Source organism: Canis aureus, chromosome 28 (assembly GCF_053574225.1).
Source record: "Canis aureus isolate CA01 chromosome 28, VMU_Caureus_v.1.0, whole genome shotgun sequence".
In the NCBI taxonomy this organism is placed as follows: Eukaryota; Metazoa; Chordata; class Mammalia; order Carnivora; family Canidae; genus Canis; species Canis aureus.
This window is the reverse complement of record NC_135638.1, coordinates 2,410,582-2,427,907: the sequence shown is the minus strand read 5'-3', so window position 1 is coordinate 2,427,907 and position 17,326 is coordinate 2,410,582. Positions and strand designations below refer to the sequence as shown.

General features: G+C 38.1%; 1 protein-coding gene and 1 long non-coding RNA gene across 12 annotated transcripts in view; one reads left to right on the top strand and one right to left on the bottom strand.

The window, feature by feature from the left end:
• Positions 1–8,890, top strand: part of DPY19L4 (dpy-19 like 4) — a 62,007-nt gene extending 53,117 nt beyond the window's left edge. For all 7 annotated transcript variants that reach the window (XM_077876218.1, XM_077876221.1, XM_077876223.1 and 4 more), the window contains 2 exons: positions 2,959–3,117; positions 4,743–8,890. In XM_077876218.1, the coding sequence (XP_077732344.1) occupies positions 2,959–3,117; positions 4,743–4,907 (324 nt within the window). In that variant the 3' untranslated portion in view covers positions 4,908–8,890. The remainder of the gene's footprint in view (positions 1–2,958; positions 3,118–4,742) is intronic.
• The window catches only part of LOC144300306 (uncharacterized), a 39,200-nt gene extending 30,037 nt beyond the window's left edge, over positions 1–9,163 (bottom strand). For all 5 annotated transcript variants that reach the window (XR_013366893.1, XR_013366894.1, XR_013366892.1 and 2 more), the window contains exons 1-2: positions 9,065–9,163; positions 4,973–5,058 (exon numbers count right to left, since the gene is read on the bottom strand). This is a non-coding gene — a long non-coding RNA (uncharacterized LOC144300306). The remainder of the gene's footprint in view (positions 1–4,972; positions 5,059–9,064) is intronic.
• Between the last annotated feature and the right edge of the window lie 8,163 nt (positions 9,164–17,326).

Below are 17,326 nucleotides of genomic sequence, written 5' to 3'. Positions count from 1 at the left end.
GTAACATGAGCTATGAAATTTGTATAGCCATAGCCATGAAACTAAAAAATAAAATGAGGCCAAATTCTGAAGGACCTGGACTGTCATGCTGAAGAATTCAGACTTACCCTTGAGGCATTTGGGAGTTATCAAAGACCTTTAATAAGCCTGGGAATGGGGATCCCTGGGTGGCGCAGCGGTTTGGCGCCTGCCTTTGGCCCAGGGCGCGATCCTGGAGACCCCGGATCGAATCCCACGTCAGGCTCCCGGTGCATGGAGCCTGCTTCTCCCTCTGCCTGTGTCTCTGCCTCTCTCTCTCTCTATGTGACTATCATAAATAAATAAAATTAAAAAAAATTAAAAAAAAAAAATAAGCCTGGGAATGGAATGCTTAGATCTGTTTTTGAGAGTTAATTATGGTCAGAGCAGAAAGAACGATTGAAGCAAGGAGAGGTCAGAGATGAAGAGATCTACCTGGGAGTGATTTGTGTGAAAGACAACAGCTGCCTTTGACTAGTATTTGCTGTACTTTGAAAGGGTAGAGTCTCTTAGAATGTATAGAGCATATTTCTGAACTTTATTTTTTGTGGATTTCTTTGTTGTCTTATGATTAGTCTTTTCCTAATATAGAATTTCAAAATCACTTATAATTAGGTCAAACTTCTAATTAGGTTTTAATAAAATTTAAACATTTTAGAGTTTAATGTTTTATGTAACTTGACTATGAGAATAGGAACCATTTTCTTTTCCAAAACTTTGTCTTTCTCTATAGTGTCTAGTACGTAGCAAGTACTGAATAAATTTATTGTTAAACTAAAATTCAAATCAAACTCCATAAATGAGACCATATAATTTGAATTAGGTACTATCTATAATTCATAACATTTAACTAATCTTGTATAATCTCCTAGGCCAGTGATTCTCAAATCTGGAACTGTTAGGCCCCTGGGGGCATTTGGCAATGAGTAGAGACATTTTGACTGTTCTAACTATAGGAGGAATTCTACAGATATCTAGTGGGTAGGGACCAGGAATACTGCTGAATATCCAACAGTACACATAACAGTCTTCTTCTGTCCTAACAAAGAATTATGTAGCTCAAGATGTCAATAGTGCTGAGATTGAGAAACCCTATCTATCAGTTCTGTTATTGACATTGCAAAGAAGTGGGCTTTTTTAAATGCCCCATGAATATGTTACAGTTTCTCAAAATTTAAGAATATATGTGAAAAACAATAAATAGAAATAGACTGGAAAGAACTATTTCCATTGGAATGTATTTAAAAGTAAAATGAGGGGCACCTGGTGGCTCTGTGGTTCAGTGTCTACCTTTGGCTCAGGTCATGATCCTGGGGTTGTGGGACCAAGTCCCGCATCATGTTCCCTATAGGGAGTCTGGTTCTCCCTCTGCCTATGTCTCTGCCTCTTACTTGTGTCTCTCATGAATAAATAAATAAATAAAATCTTAAAAAAAAAAAAAAGTAAAGTGACTAAGAAATTTCCTCTTGGTTTATTAGCATTCTGTATACCAGAATATTCAGGTGAGTATCTCTATCATATTGGTGGACGTCCATTGGACCTGATGGCGCTGGATAGACGACAGTCATAACATGTAGTAGGTGGCTGCTGAGTATCAAATAGTTTAGGATCTTGTCCTATCTAGATTTCAAATCAGTATTTTTAGGACATATAGTATATGGTGCTTTTGGTTTAGCATTTCTGATTTTATTTTTTTCTAAAGGGTAGCAAGAGTTAGTCCAACGTTAGCATTTCAGAAAACCTGAAAACCTTTATTATCTAATAAGATCCAGAACTTACTATTTGATAAGATCAGCAAAATTGTAATGAAAAATACCACAGAATCAAGACAAGTTTTAAGCATTTTTGCTCATTGAGTATTTTGTGACAGTGGTCAAATTATATTTAATCTTGCTGATTTTATCTCATGTATAAATGAGTATAAAATACTCTGTACATGGGGTGGGGGGGTGGGAAATCCCTGGGTAGCTCAGCAGTTTGGCACCTGCCTTTGGCCCAAGGTGTGATCCTGGAGTCCCGGGATCGAGTCCCACGTCAGACTCCCTGCGTGGAGCCTGCTTCTCCCTCTGCCTGTGTCTCTGCCTCTCTCTCTCTCTCTCTCTCTCTCTCTCTCTCTGTGTCTCTCATGAATAAATAAATAAAATCTTTAAAAAAAAATTCTCTGTACATGCTAAGAAAGATAGTAGGAACCATTCTAACTCAATAATGAAACGACAAGCCTTAAGAAATGGGCAAAGCCCGTTTGCAGCAATGTGGATGAATCTTGAAGGCATTATGCTAAGTGAAAGAAGTCAGATAAAGACAAATAACTGTATGATAACCCTTAAATATGGAATCTAAAAAAGCCAAATTCATAGAAACAGTAGTATGGTGGTTACCAGGGGCTGGAAGGTAAGGGCATGGGGACATGTTGGTCAAAGTGTACCAGCTTCCAGTTATGAGATGAGTAAGTTCGGGGGATCTAATATACAGTATGGTGATTATGGTTAATAGTACTCTATTTAAAAAAAAATACTGTATTTACATACTTGAAAGTTTCTAAGAGAGTAAATCTTAAATGTTCTCATCAGAAAAAAGAAATGGTAATTATTTGACATGATGGAGGTGCCAGCTAATGTTATGGTGGTAATAACTGTGCAGTATTTAAGTGTGTCAAATCAATATGTTGTATACCTTAAACTTGCAAAATATTATGTGTCGATCATATCTCAGTAAAGCTGGGGGGAAAATGGCCAAAGGATTGAATGGACATTTCTCCAAAGAAGACATACAGTGGATAGTGAGTGAATTGTGTGAATGTAAGCTTCTTGAGGGCAGGAATCAAGTCTTAGTAAATAGCTTTATTTTCTGTAGATAGTGCTTAATACTAAGTCTTAGTAGATGTTTCAAATAACACATTTTAAATGTTTTTGAATTACTGTTTTAATTCTATTCTTTCAGATCTATCAGATCTATTCAAAGCGATCTGCTGAGGATATTTATAAAATACTGACATCCTACAAGGCTAATTACCTAATTGTAGAGGATGCTATCTGCAATGAGGTGGGAACCATGAGAGGCTGTAGAGTGAAAGATTTATTAGACATTGCAAATGGCCACGTAAGTAACCACTTGAGAGGTTAAATCTCTTTGAGAAAAAGACATTTTAACTTTTACTCTTCAAACTTATTTTTGGGACTTAACTAAGAATATAATTAAAAGTGATATAGCAGCGCGGTGGGGGGGAGCATTAAAAGTAGTTTGAAGTATTTTTTTCAATGTACAAAAGAAAATTTGGGCATTTTTGCAGAAAAAAATTTTACCAATACCTGGATTCCTTATTCATTGCCTATACTTTGTTTGTATTCCACATTTATATACAAAAGATGGCATAATTTGAACAATGATTTTATTTTAGCTTATTATAATCTAAAGAGCAGCTGGTTGCATTGTTACATTATGTTGAGAATTTTCTGATAATTTGATTTATAGCTAGAAAAATTGCTTACTAAATCATCACAGTCCCTATTATCCACAAAAATTAGTGTATTCAGAACTCCTTTGGTTTTTAGGATTTAGCTATATTTTAACTTTTCATTGACTTCGGCTATTTGACCAAACCTTTTTACTTCTCAGCCTGTAATGCATATATTATATATCTGGCAATTAAAAAGAGGAGTTTATATATCTGGTAATTAGTGTTGTCTGGAATGGGTGCCTTTACTCCTGGGAAGTTGCGGTTGGATGACCTTAGAATTTCAGTTGGCCATTTTGAGTTGATATGCATGTTCTATTCAGGTAGCAACCAAGATTTTTTTTCTGTCTCTTCCTAAATAATAAGCTTATTATTATTATTCTCTTATTGTCCCAGACCAGTTTGGAGGTGAGAAATTAGTTTTTATGATTTCCACCTTTGTCTTTCCTCATGACCCCTTAATTCTGGAAAATAAGTGTATTCTGTTTTCTGCTTCATGTATTTTGAATTTCCTCTTTTTGGTACTTGATATCTGTGATCTTTGGCCTAATGGGTGACACCATGGAATTTTATTAAACATCAGGTATTCAGTAATTACTGCTGTGTTGCTGCCTGCTGTCTGGAGCCTTTTAATTCTGATCTTGGCTATCTTTCTGTTCCGTTTTAAAGATCAAATTACTTCTTTCATATAATACTGGGCACGGACTTAAAGCTACTTCATTTTTTTATTCTAAAAGATGGTTCTCTGACATTTTTACTCAGCATTAGGAGAATGTTTAACATTTTAGTATAGAAAACCCTTCAAACTAGTTAAGCTGTCTTAGTGAACATCAAGGTGAGAATATAAAGATTTTCACTGGATAAGTCACAAAAACTTGATTACTAGATAATTGTGAGTCATTTCTACATTAGAAGAGTTTGAATATATATTAAGAATGTGTCCATTTCTCAGTCTTAGTAGGCTCCATGATAAGTTAGAGGAATGATAATGAACTAGAGAGACAGTCTTCTATATTTGAGGATTTCTATATCTTTTTGAAAATTGGAAACACTTTTTACTGATTTCTCAATTTCAGTGGGAAGCTGAAGAGTTTAATGGAAATGATAACTCTCTTAATAAAGGGGGTTCTAGGGTTGTTCAACAATGTAAGATCATCTTAGTCCATGTATAGCAATAATATATTTTTTATATCAATAAGTCATTTGTACATTGTATTTCTCTTATAAACTTAATAGCTTTTTTAATATTGTGTTTCATATCTTTCGATAGGTGGTTTGTGAAGAAGGTGACAAGTTAACCTACTCAAAATATGGGCGATTTTGTCATGAGGTCAAAATTAACTATTCTCCATATGTGAATTATTTCACTAGAGTGTACTGGAACAGATCCTACTTTGTATATAAAATCAACACTGTGATATCCTTTCAGTCTTGAAAGATAGCAGAGCCTTCATTTCAAAGACTTATATCACTTGAAGTAAAATGTGATTTTCTTCTTACCTACATGGTGTCTTTTAGAAATCAGAGTATGGACGTTTGAAATGCTGCTGCTTTTTCCCTCTTTGCTATTAACTGGATCCAGAGTTCTGTGGGGTATAGAACATCAGGCATTACTGTCCTTTGGTAAAATGTCACATCTACCACTCTGTAATATTCTGGTCAGATGTTTTCCTTATCGTTACATGGTCTTTAAAGACTTTATATTCTCAACTATTATAAAATTGTCCTTATAAATCTTCATTCTGTCATAACATAGGTCTTGAATTTGATATGTTTAATGTCAGAGTATATTTCTCAAACATAACATTTAATAAATATGTCATTTAATGTCATATAATTATAGACTAGAAGGAAGGACCTCTTCTTACCCTCAAGGCAGTTCTGAAGGTATTTCATGGTTTATAATAGAATTGAAATGTTAAAATAAAAACCAATTTAAATGTTAGCTGAAACTATGTGACATTTAAATTAAAATTTATAAATTGTGTAAAGGAATGTGATTTGATGGATATACACATAAAGATATATCCAGATTTTCCATGATACTGCTCATCATCTGCTGCTTATATAACCATGCACTTTCTTAGTAAAATGTAGTACATGATCTTGCATTTTATTATTTTACAACTATTAAGTGGTTAGCTTTTTTCACTTATGCTCATAAATTTAATATCAATTTAATCATGATAAAACAGTAACTCTTGTTACCTAAATATTTTTAAAACAGACATTTAAAAGAATGTTGTTCAGGTTTTTGAAAGATATGGAATGGGATATACAGCCTATTCACATGTTCTACTGAAGTATTAAGTGAAAAATTAAATCTTCACAAGAATAAGAATATTCTGACATTAGTGACTAAAATGACAAACTAAAATGAACAATTTCTGGGGAGAAATGGGCTGATGCTATTAAACATATTTCTGCATACAGATCTGTTTATTATAAAACACAAATGGTATTATTTAGGAAACAATGGTACAGTCTTCAACATTAAGAACAAAATGACAATTTTAATAAAATTCACAACAGTTTCATAACCTAAACGCAACATTCCTTTAGGTTAAATGTTTTCATATTTTTAATCATTTATTAAAAGAAATTATTAAATGATTAGTTGGGCTGTATAAAGAGATTCAGGATAGATGTATCATTTTAATAAGATGGGATGCATGTTTAGTTTTACCTTATACATATGTTTAGTGAACAGATTTTTAAAATTTTCACTTGTTAGAGTGCTGTAAAATTGCATTTTCAGTACTCTGAATTAACTGCATTAGAAGGGAGCATCTTTTCATTATCTTTATTTTTTTGTTATATATATATCTTTGTTGTTTTGTTTTTAAGTAAAAAAGCACAAGCATTCTTAAGCTCTAGGATGCTTTGCTTTTTTGGAGCCTCACAATTGTTTGATGGCAGTGTCATATATCTAATGCTGCACTAGTTTTATTTGTTCTCATTTCATGCTTTATGTAATTTGTAACAGTTCTATTAACATAGTTGAAGGTAGGGCATATCAGGTTATCTATACATTTTAATAGTGAGTCACTAGTATTTAGCTTCAAGCCTTATGAAAATATTACTGTGGCTACCTGAGTACACAGTGAATAGTTACCTGGTGGTCCTTATGATCAGAGCATGTAAAACAATGCTATTTCAAAGTCAGCTTGCATATTTTGAAAGGGAAATAGAATAACATAAATAGCATGAAATATTTAATTGAATTTTTATTGATTTATATTATCAATTATGCTGAGTTACTTTGTGTGTTTTTTGTTTTTGGCTTTTGACATATACATACTAATAAGTTTCTTTTCCTTCTGTCAACTTTTTAAAATAGATTTGGAGAAACTTACTTTTTTAAATGATAAATTTTTTAGTCAGCATCAGTTGAAAAGGAAAATGTAAGGTTTATTATAGAAGTAACAATACTGGATATAAGAAATTAGCTTACTTGCTTCTATTTTAACTGTAGTTAAAACAGTAGCAGTAGAAAACTTTGAGTGAGGAGCATTTAATTAATTTCTTTGCTTATTTGTAGGGTAATAAATGATTTAAAGTTTTGCAAGTAATTCCATTTGAGTAACTTACAGTTGTTGATTTGACAATAAAAATCTATGAAAGGAAACAAAGTGTATGGTTTTAGGATGGAAGCAGTTTCTCAAAGAAATACAAAACATACTTTGCCCTTGATGTTGCAAAAGCATTGAAATAAGTGCCTTAACTTTTGTTTACTTCTTATTGTTCAAAAATTACTATTGACTTTTTTCTTTTCTGTAAGAAGATTTTGATATCTTTTTCCTCATCATTAAGCACAGAGAAAGACTCCTCACTATGATATTTTCAGTATTAACTTTATTTCATTAATAAGCAAATCTTTGGTAAGGGTCCCAAGGGGATTTCTAGCCTGCTAAATTAATTTATTTAGCTTCCCAAATGCCAAACAGTCTAATAAATAAAAATTGATAAGGTGTATGGTATTGACTCTGTGCTGGTTTGTATTTTTTTCCAACTTTGAGATCTGTAACTTGGTGCTTTTTGTTAGACTATCCTGGTATCACAGCCTCGGGAGTATGCATTGTACTTCAGGACTAACTTTTTTTCTTCATTGCTTTTTGAGTACATAGATGGCATGTTTCTTCAGGACATTAACCCAAACCACCAGTAGCCTCACTGTTGTGGCGCTCTTACATGTACTCCAGGTTGATTCAAGGAAGAGCAGAAATGGAGGTCAAAGTGTGTTACATGTTGGGGCTGGAAAATATGCTTTAAAACAGTAGGTTATTAATTTCTTGAAGGGCACAGTGAACAGCCATCTTACTCAACTGTTTTGTTTTTGGAAAACCACTTGTTTTTTGGCCCTTTCTATTTTTGAACTGTTAAAACATTTTATTGCCTTTAGTGTGTAGATAAAAGTAGTGCCTCTCTTTATAAAATTGATGGGATTTCTAAAAGTTGTATGTAAGTCAATCTTTCTGGTAAATTTATTTTAAGTGCATGAATATTTAAAAATCACGTGTTACAAATTATTCTGTATATTTAAGAACCTTTTGTAAAGCAAGTAACTACTTCATAATTTACATCCCAATATATGCTCTCATTTGTCCACTTTTAAAAATATATAGTCTCTATTGTTGCTATTTGTTAATAGTTTTAGATCTCGACATGTATTAAAATCACAACTTTAAAAAGTTGCAAGTGAAATTGAACAATTTCTTCTTAAAATAATAGCTCATTATTAACCTTTTGAATGTTTAGAGTTTAATATTTTAAAATCAGATTTGAAAATCGCAAAGAATATATTTTATTCAACTATTTTCCATCCATTAAGTTTTCTATACATTATACCTACTTGTTTTCTGTAATAAAAAAGGGTTATTTAAACACCAGATTTGACGAATTTAGCAAAAAGTCCTCTTTCAATCATTTGCTTATGTCCCTTAGAATTTGTAACATTTTACTCTTGGCTTATGAAATCCTAAGTGCAGTTCTATGAGAGATACAGTGAACATCTGACCACTATATTTAGTAGAATAATGGTATCAGATAGAAAAATGCATTCCAAACTTCTAGTTTGAGATATCTCATAAACAACTTTTTAATATTTTAAGTTGGTAGCTTTGTACAGCTATTTAGCAAAGATGAATACAGTTGCTATTATGTATGTTGACTTCTGAATCATATCGCTAACAATGTATAACAGATTAAATGTGTTCCTCCTGTACTAAAGTTACATCTTTCCAAAAGAATAAAAGTCAATTTCAATAAATATAAATCCTTTAAAAGAGTTGGGTTATAAAGTAGTTTACTTCAGATTTTGTAACATTAAATGTACTTTTATCAAGAATGAAATTATTTATTTCATGCTTAATTACACTCCTTGTTTTGTTTCTATAATAAAACTTTTTAGAATTTTAAGTTGTCTTTCATTTATGTGTATCTTTTTGTTATAGCTTTAATGAGACATAACTTATATACTATTTAATTCACTCATTTAAAGTCAGTTCAACAGTTTTTAGTATATTGAGTTGTGCAGTTATCACCACAATTAACTTTAGAACATTTTTAGCACCCCAGAAAGAAACCCCATACCTTTTGGCTGTCACCCTAAACCACTCTATCCTTAGGCAACTCTTACTAATAATATACTCTCTGTCTCTGTATTTGCCTATTCTGGACATTCCGCGTAGATGGACTGGACATTCCATATAGATGGAATCATGATATATGGTCTTTTGTGACTGGCTTCTTTATTTAGCATAAGGTTTTCAAAATTCATTCATGTTGTTGTAAGTATCCCTTTATTGCCAAATAACATTCCACTGTATGGATGTACCACATTTTGCTTATCTGTTCATCAATTGGTGGATGTTTGGGTTTCCACTTTCTGGCTATTACAAACAATCCTTACTATGAACACTTGTGTACAAATTTTGGGGTGGTATAGGTTTTCCTTTTTCTTGAGTATATATCTAGGAGTAGAATGATAAACTGCTTACATCCACTAGGATGGCTGTGATCAAGGAGCAAGGTAATGAGCAAGTGTTGGCAAGGAGAGGGAGAAGTTGGAAAGCTCATACATTGCTGCAGGGATTGTTAAAGTGGTACAGCCGTTTTGAGAACCAGTCTGGCAGTTCCTCAGTTACCACGGTTATCATAGAACCCAGAAATTCTACTCGAGTTGGATGCTCAACCGACTGAGCTACCCACGTGTCCCGATGGAGCATTTTTACTATGTGTATGAAGTAGATCTTACATGTATCCTACTTGTAGTTTGTTGAGCTTCTCGATTACATACATTAAGAATTTTCTTTAAATCAAATTTACAACTTCTCATATTCCTGTTGTACTTACGGTGGTGTGTTTAATGGTGACCCACATTTCCCTGAGGCTCTGTTCACTTTTCATTTTTTTCCTCTTTGTCCTTTGAATTGCATAACCTCTATCAATCTGTCTTCCAGTTTGCTAATTTGGTCGGTTCAAATCCACTTCTGAGACTCTCTGAATTTCCATTTGTGTGTGTGTGTGTGTGTGTGTGCCTGTACCGTTATTCTCTCTATTGATGTTCTCTATTTATAGTAACTGTGGGTACCCCCTGGAGCTTGTTATTATAGTTGGCTTATTTGCTGAGCTTCGGCTGAACTAGTTTAGTGAGGTCTGTTTCCTCCACACTATGGAGCCTCTGATGTTGGTCCTCAGACACCACCACCCTGAGCAGGTACACGGTCACCCCGGGGTGACTGTGCTTTTAGCAGGGCTCTGACCGTCCCTTTCCTTGGTCTTACGCAGCTGTGAAACTCTACTAGTCATCTCTCCAGCTTGTTATATTGTTTTTTTTTTTTTTTAAGGTTTTAGTTATTCATGAGAGACACACAGAGGAGAGAGAGGCAGAGACACAGGCAGAGGGAGAAGCAGGCTCCATGCAGGGAGCCTGACATGGGACTTGATCCCGGGTCTCCAGGATCGCGCCCTGGGCTGAAGGCGGCGCTAAACCCCTGAGCCACCAGGGCTGCCCCGTTGTATTGTTTTCAACGATCTCCTGAGGCATAAATTGCTCCACAACCTGATCCAATTAAATCCTGTCTCCTTTGAAGGGGTAGTTTGCTGGTAGTTGGGGGAAGGGGGAGCAAATGACTGGTTTGTCCTAATGCCAAGAGGGCTCTTTGTCTCTTTCCTTGCTTCTTCTTAATTGCTTTCCACCAAAATCTTTGTTGTTTGGAATACCCTTAAGCTTGAACTTCCCTGCACTCTGTTTCAAACAAAGACGGTTCTTTTGGAGGTAGCTGTGGAGCTCTCTGTTGTACGTCCTGGTTTTCTCTGGGCAAAAATCACTGAGCCACAGCGCTGGAGCTGGCACTGGGGGCAGTTGTGTGTCTACACGGCATTCCTACTTTAGGAGCAGGCTTCTGGGTGGAGATGATAGCCTCTGTGGTCTTGACACGGCTCTCCCCATCCGGAACCTGCACCCTCCGAGTCGGCTGGGGTGACAATGACCAGTGTGCTGTGCCTAAGATAGAGTCTCTACTCTTTAAAAAAAATTTTAATTTTTAAAGATATTATTTATTCATTCATAAAAGACAGAAAGGGAGGCCATGGGAGAGGGAGGCTTGTCGCAGAGCAGGTCCTGGGATCCTGACGTGAGCCGGAGGCAGGCCCGAAATGGAATGAGCCGCCCAGGTGCCCAGAGTCTCTACTCCTAACCTGGGGGCTGGTTGTCACTTGATGTGACATCAAGTCCCATGTCTCTTTAAGATCCCAGTGTACAAGGGAAACCACTTTTGAGGTCTTTTTAAGTCAACGTGATTGTACATAAACTTTGTTGGAACCGAAAGCCTGACTTGTGGCCCAGCACGTATGCGTGGCCATCTGCGTCCAGAATGAGTAGCGGGAAGGAAAAGCGCGTTGCCCCGAGAGGGCTGTGCCTCCGTGTCCCCAGGCCCTGCGTTCCTGTACGATAGAACCGGAGTCCTGCGTGTCAGCTAACCTACGACCCATGAGCTTTTACAAGATGCGAAAAGGTACCTCGCCCTGTGAAAACTCTTCATTTCCCAGAACACTTTTTTTTTTTTAAAAGATTTTAAGTAATTTCTAGCATGGGGCTCGAACCCACAACCCCGAGAACAAGTCACAAGCTGCCCTGAGCCCACCAGGCCCCCCCAGAGCACTTTGTGCCCTGTGAAGAGTGTTTCCTGGGCCGCTGTCCGCCGTGGGCTGGAATCACACTCCTTTTTTCCCTTTTAGAGCCCGCTGACAGGTGAGGAAGGGAACCCTCACCTCGGCCTCCCCTGGGGGCGCGGAGTGGGGCGCCGCCTCCGAGACCCCGGGCCCTCCGCCGCCTGCGCCCCAGGAGCCGCCCCCACCCCAGGCCGCGCCGGGCCTCACCCAGCTTGGCGGAGCTCGCGGAATAAAGAGGTTTCGGGTCGCCCGTGCCCTTCGGTCAGTTCCCAGGGACTGTCAAGGGTTGTTCTTTGGGAAGATGATGGTCAGCAGGCCCGCTCCGGCGCCCCTCACACCGCAGGTGCAGGTCCAGGTCCGGGTGTGCCCTGTGCCCTGGGCCCGAGAGGTCAAGGCCGCCTCCAGAGGTCAAGGCCGCCTCCTGATGACCGAGCACATTGTTTTTTAATAGATGTTATTTATTTATTCATGAGAGACCCAGAGAGAGGCAGAGACCCAGGCAGAGGGAGAAGCAGGCTCCATGCAGGGAGCCCGACGCGGGACTCGATCCCGGGACCCCGGGGTCACGGCCTGGGCCCAAGGCAGGTGCTCCACCGCTGAGCCCCCAGGCGGCCCTTTAGCCATCCTCTCAGTAGTTCCCAATTGGCTTTCTTTTTGGTAGTATTATTGGTAAGAAGTCGAATTCATGAACAGTCATTACTTACCTGGAAACTATGACCAGGGCCGTTGAAATGAGGGGCTGGCTCCTTGTCAGTCTGATAAACGAAATGTCAAGGCAGTGAGGACTTGCTCGGGGAACCGCTGCAGATGTGCCATTATGATCCTGTTGGTGGTTTTTGTGATCACAGTGACAAAATACAGTGACGTCAGGCTAATGTTTACCCCCTGCCGCTGGTCCTCTCTCTCTCTCTCTGTCTCAAATAAAAATCTTTATTTTTAGAAAAATTTTAAATGATTTTATTTGTTTGACAGAGCGAGAGAGAGAGAGAGAGAGAGAGAGAGCACGCAGAGGGAGGGGCCGAAGGAGAGGGAGAAGCAGACTCCTCCCTGAGGTGGGGGGGCCTGATGTGTGGCTGCATCCCAGGACCCCGGGGTCATGATCGGAGTTGAAGGCAGATGCTTAACCAACTGAGCCCCCAGGTGCTCCTAAATAAGCTCTTAAAAAAAAATAAAATCTTTGAATATTACATTAGAAATTAATTCTGCAAAAGTTAACCCTAAGGGTGGGCGTGTTAAACGAAATCTAAGTATATTGGATGAAGTAACTAGCATCACCAGTGAATCCATCAGAGACAGGCTCCACATTGGTTACAGGGTTTCTGACTCTAGTATTTCTCTCCTTTTTTTCCTTAGGGTTTCTATGTCTCTGCTTACACTGCTCACCTGTTCTTGCAGGCTGTCTATCCATTAGAGCCCTTAGCATATAAATCATAGTTGGGGTTTTTCTTTTAAAAATTTTATTTATTTATTCATGAGAGACACAGAGAGAGAGAGACAGAGAGAGGCAGAGACACAGGCAGGGGGAGAAGCAGGCTCCCTGCGGGGAGCCCGATGCAGGACTCGATCCCAGGACCCCGGGGTCACGCCCTGGGCGGAAGGGAGGCGCTAAACCCCGGACCCACCCAGGCACCCAGGACAGAATTCTTTTTATAATTGTGAGTAGCAGTCCTTCATCAAATATATCTTTTGCAAATATTTTTTTCGCAGTCTGTGGCTTCTCATTTTCTTGACATTGCCTTTCACAGAACAAAAGGTTTTAATTTCAGTGGAGTTCAGCTTATCAGCTATTACTTTCATGGGTTGTGCCTTTGGTATTTAATCTAAAAAGTCATCACCATATCCAAGGTCATCTAGATATTTTCTTTTTTTTTTTTTTTATAATGAGCTCTTTTTTTTAAGATTTTATGTATTTATTCATAGAGACACAGAGAGAGAGAGAGAGAGGGGCAGAAACACAGGCAGAGGGAGAAGCAGGCCCCATGCAGGGAGCCAGACGTGGGACTCACGCCCTGCGCTGCAAGTGGCACTAAACCACTGAGCCACCAGGGTTGCCCTAGATATTTTCTTATGTTATTTTCTCCTATGTTGTATAATCTCCTATGTTTTATGATTTTGTGCTTTACACTTAGGCCTGTGATCCATTTCAAGTTAATTTTTGTGAAGTATGGAAGGTGTGTGTCTAGATTTGGTTCTTTGGTTTGTTTGTTGCATGTGGATGTTCCAGCACCATTTGTTGAAAAGACTATTTTTGCTCTATTGAATTGTCTTTGCTCCTTAGAGATTAGTTGACTGTGTATATGTGGGTCTCTATTCTGTCCCACTGATTTGTCTATTCTTTCACCAATATCCCCCCTGTCTTAACTCTTTAGCTTTATAGCCCTAAGGGGCTTTCGGGGAGACTGAGAAGACAGCTAGGAAAAAGAAGAATCACATAGTGGAACTGTTCTAGAACAAACCTCACTGCCTCTGCTTGGACCTTAGGTCACATGCAGAGTTCTAGATGGGAATTGGAGAATGCAGACTTTAGCTTGCCTACAGAAAAGAAGCCAATGGTAGGTCGTTGGGATGAGTGATGTTGGGCCAGCTTATTATATATGCCAGAAGGATGATCCAATTTTTAAAAATTTTGCATACAATGGAATAGAAAAAAGACGGGAAGGATATGTAGGCTTCCCTTGCTTTGACATGCCTGTAGCCAGCTACCACAGTAAACACCAGCCCTCCAGCAACACGGCTCGAATTTTAGTTACCGTGGTATAGTGACTGCAATGACATAAGTACGAGTCTCACTGTCCGCTCTTCATGTCCATATAAGATACATGTCATGATCACTTCTTTCCAAATCTGTGATTGGTAACTCCGCACCTGTTTTCCACTTCACACACAGCAAAGCATGTGCCGACGTCGCCTCTTTGTCTCCCAGTGGGTGGTAAACCCAAGTGACATTTTACAAAAATGGGCATTGAAGGAGGGCCCTGGCCAAAGAAAGTACACCAAAGAAACAAAAAGTGATAATGTTTGAATGAAATTGGAACCAAATATAAATAAAATCCTAGAACACCTGCCTGACCGTAGATACATCCACCGTGCCACTGTTCAGAGATGCTAGCTAGGCTGCCGAAGGAGCTTTGTGAATGTATCGATACGAAAAGAGAAAAGATGAAGATGTCCCAGAGGAAGTCACACTAGCAAAAAAATCTTAGCATTAAAGGAGTTCTCAAAGATATTTCGAAACATTGGAAACACAAAAGATAAAATTATGAAAGCTTATCTGCACTTAGAAAGGGGTGTGACAATTGGGCCAAAACAGAACATAGGCTCGCTCCACAGCATGAGTTAAATGATGAGAAGAAGGCAAGCCCCGTTGAAACAACCTTTGGTAAGTTTTTTAGGGAGAAATAAAATACTTTAATTCTCAGAGTTTTTATTTATTTTATTTTTATTTTAAGATTGTATTTATTCATGAGAGACAGAGAGAGAGAGAGAGGCAGAGACACAGGCAGAGGGAGAAGCAGGCTCCGTGCAGGGGCCCGACGTGGGACTCGATCCCGGGACTCCAGGATCAGGCCCTGGGCTGAAGGCAGGCACCAAACCGCTGAGCCACCCACGGATCCCCAATTCTCAGAGTTTTTAATGTTTAAATTATAATGTACTAAATAAATATTACTTTTTCCATCCTTTTACTTCCCTGTTCATGTATCACCACCAATTAGAGAGTTTTTTTAATGTTCTGACAAAATTTTCCCAAGTTTTAAAATTTAGGGGAGCCCGGGTGGCTCAGTTAAGCTTCCGATTCTTGGTTTTGGCTCAGGTGATGATCTCACAGGTTGGGAGACGGAGCTCCATGTCGGGATCTATGCTCAGCAGAGAGTCTGCTTAAAGATTCCGTCCCTTTGCCCCTCCCCTACTTGTGCTTGGACGCTCTCTCTCTCTCTCAAATAAATAAATCTTTTTTTTAAAAGTTGGGTTTTTTAAAAAAAAGATTTTATTTATTTATTTATTTATTTATTTATTTATTCATGAGAGACAGAGAGGCAGAGACCCAGGCAGAGGGAGAAGCAGGCTCCATGCAAGGAGCCCGACGTGGGACTCTATCCAGGGACCCCAGGGTCACGACCTGAGCTGAAGGCTGACATTTAACCACTGAGCAACCCAGGTGCCCCTTAAACAAAAAAAGTCTTAAAATTTAAAGATCATGGAATTATAGTAAATGTTTCCATTGGTTACTGGGATCATTTTTGCATCACTGCAGCTCGCAGGGTCATTTCTGTCGTTCTGCACTACTGTACAAAGCAAAGACCACTTGTACAGCAAAATGTTGATAATGGGAAAGTGGCAAAATTATTGGCAATTTGTAATTTGTTCTTTTTTTGTATTTTTTAAGTATAATTCCATAAACATGTATTGACTTTGTAATTTAAAAAGCAATGGAAACATCATAAAAATTTTCAAAGAAAAAAGTGTACAATATTGCTGCAGATATAAATACTTGAAAATGCCCGTTAAGTCTTTTGGAGTGTAGGGAGGAGGTTCTGAGGAACTGACACTGATCTTTTGTGATTAAATACTATCAGTATAATGGAAACATACCATGATTGATTAAACTTCATGGTCTAAAAAAAAGTAGAATCAATAGCCCAATTAAAAAATTGAAAAATCAATGTGAACTGATTATGCAGCTCAGTTACTACCAAAAGTTGCAGCACAGCCATTTGATTCAACCCTTAGGTAGACTCATTTCATGCAGATTTGTTTTTTGAGTTTGTTTTTTTTTTTAGGTTTTATTTTTATATAATCTTTCCTCCCAATGTGGGGCTCGAACTTTTATAGCCCCAAGATCAAGAGTCGCACATTCCACCAACTGAGCCAGCTAGGCACCCCTCCTCCAGATTTGGTTTTTAAAATGTTTTCTGCAACAAGGGAGTAAGGACTTGTAGTAGTTAATTCCACATCTTGAGGCAGGGGGAAAAAAGCAAGAAGGAGCTAGATCTGTATTACCTAATAGAACTATACTTCAGCTCAAATTATGACCATTTGTTTTTGCCTTTGGTTTTTTTTTTTTAAAGATTCCATCCATGTATTCATGAGAGACACAGAGAGAGGCAGAGACACAGACAGAGGGAGAAATAAGCTCCATGCAGGGAGCCTGATGCAGAACTTGCTCCCAGGACCCCAGGGTCACACCCTGAGCCGAAGTCAGACACTCAACCACTGAGCCACCCAGGTGCCCCAATTATGACCATTTGAACATCATTAAGAAAATAGTGAATATAGTAAGTTGAAATACATTGAGTCTATTATAGGTCAAAGTTCCTCATGATCCTCAAATGGAAAAGTTAATACAGAGTATACAGCTTAGTGGTTGTGATACACAAGGTTGGCTGTACTAGGATATGACGGTAGCAGGATCTACTTTGTTGTTTAAATGAGGAACTGGTAATATACGGGTAGTTCACTTCTATTAAGTTTATGACTGTCATGTGTAGCTCTCTACTCTCTCTGTTAGGAAGGATGAGTATGAGGAACTAGAGGAACTCAAGATCATAATTCAAAGGTTCTAAAGTACCTATTGTCCCACATTTTAACATCTCTAAAAGTGTCGTACATCTTATACTAAACGATGTAGATGAATTCCAGAAAATAACAAAAACCACATCAAGAGAAGGAAGCGCTGATGAT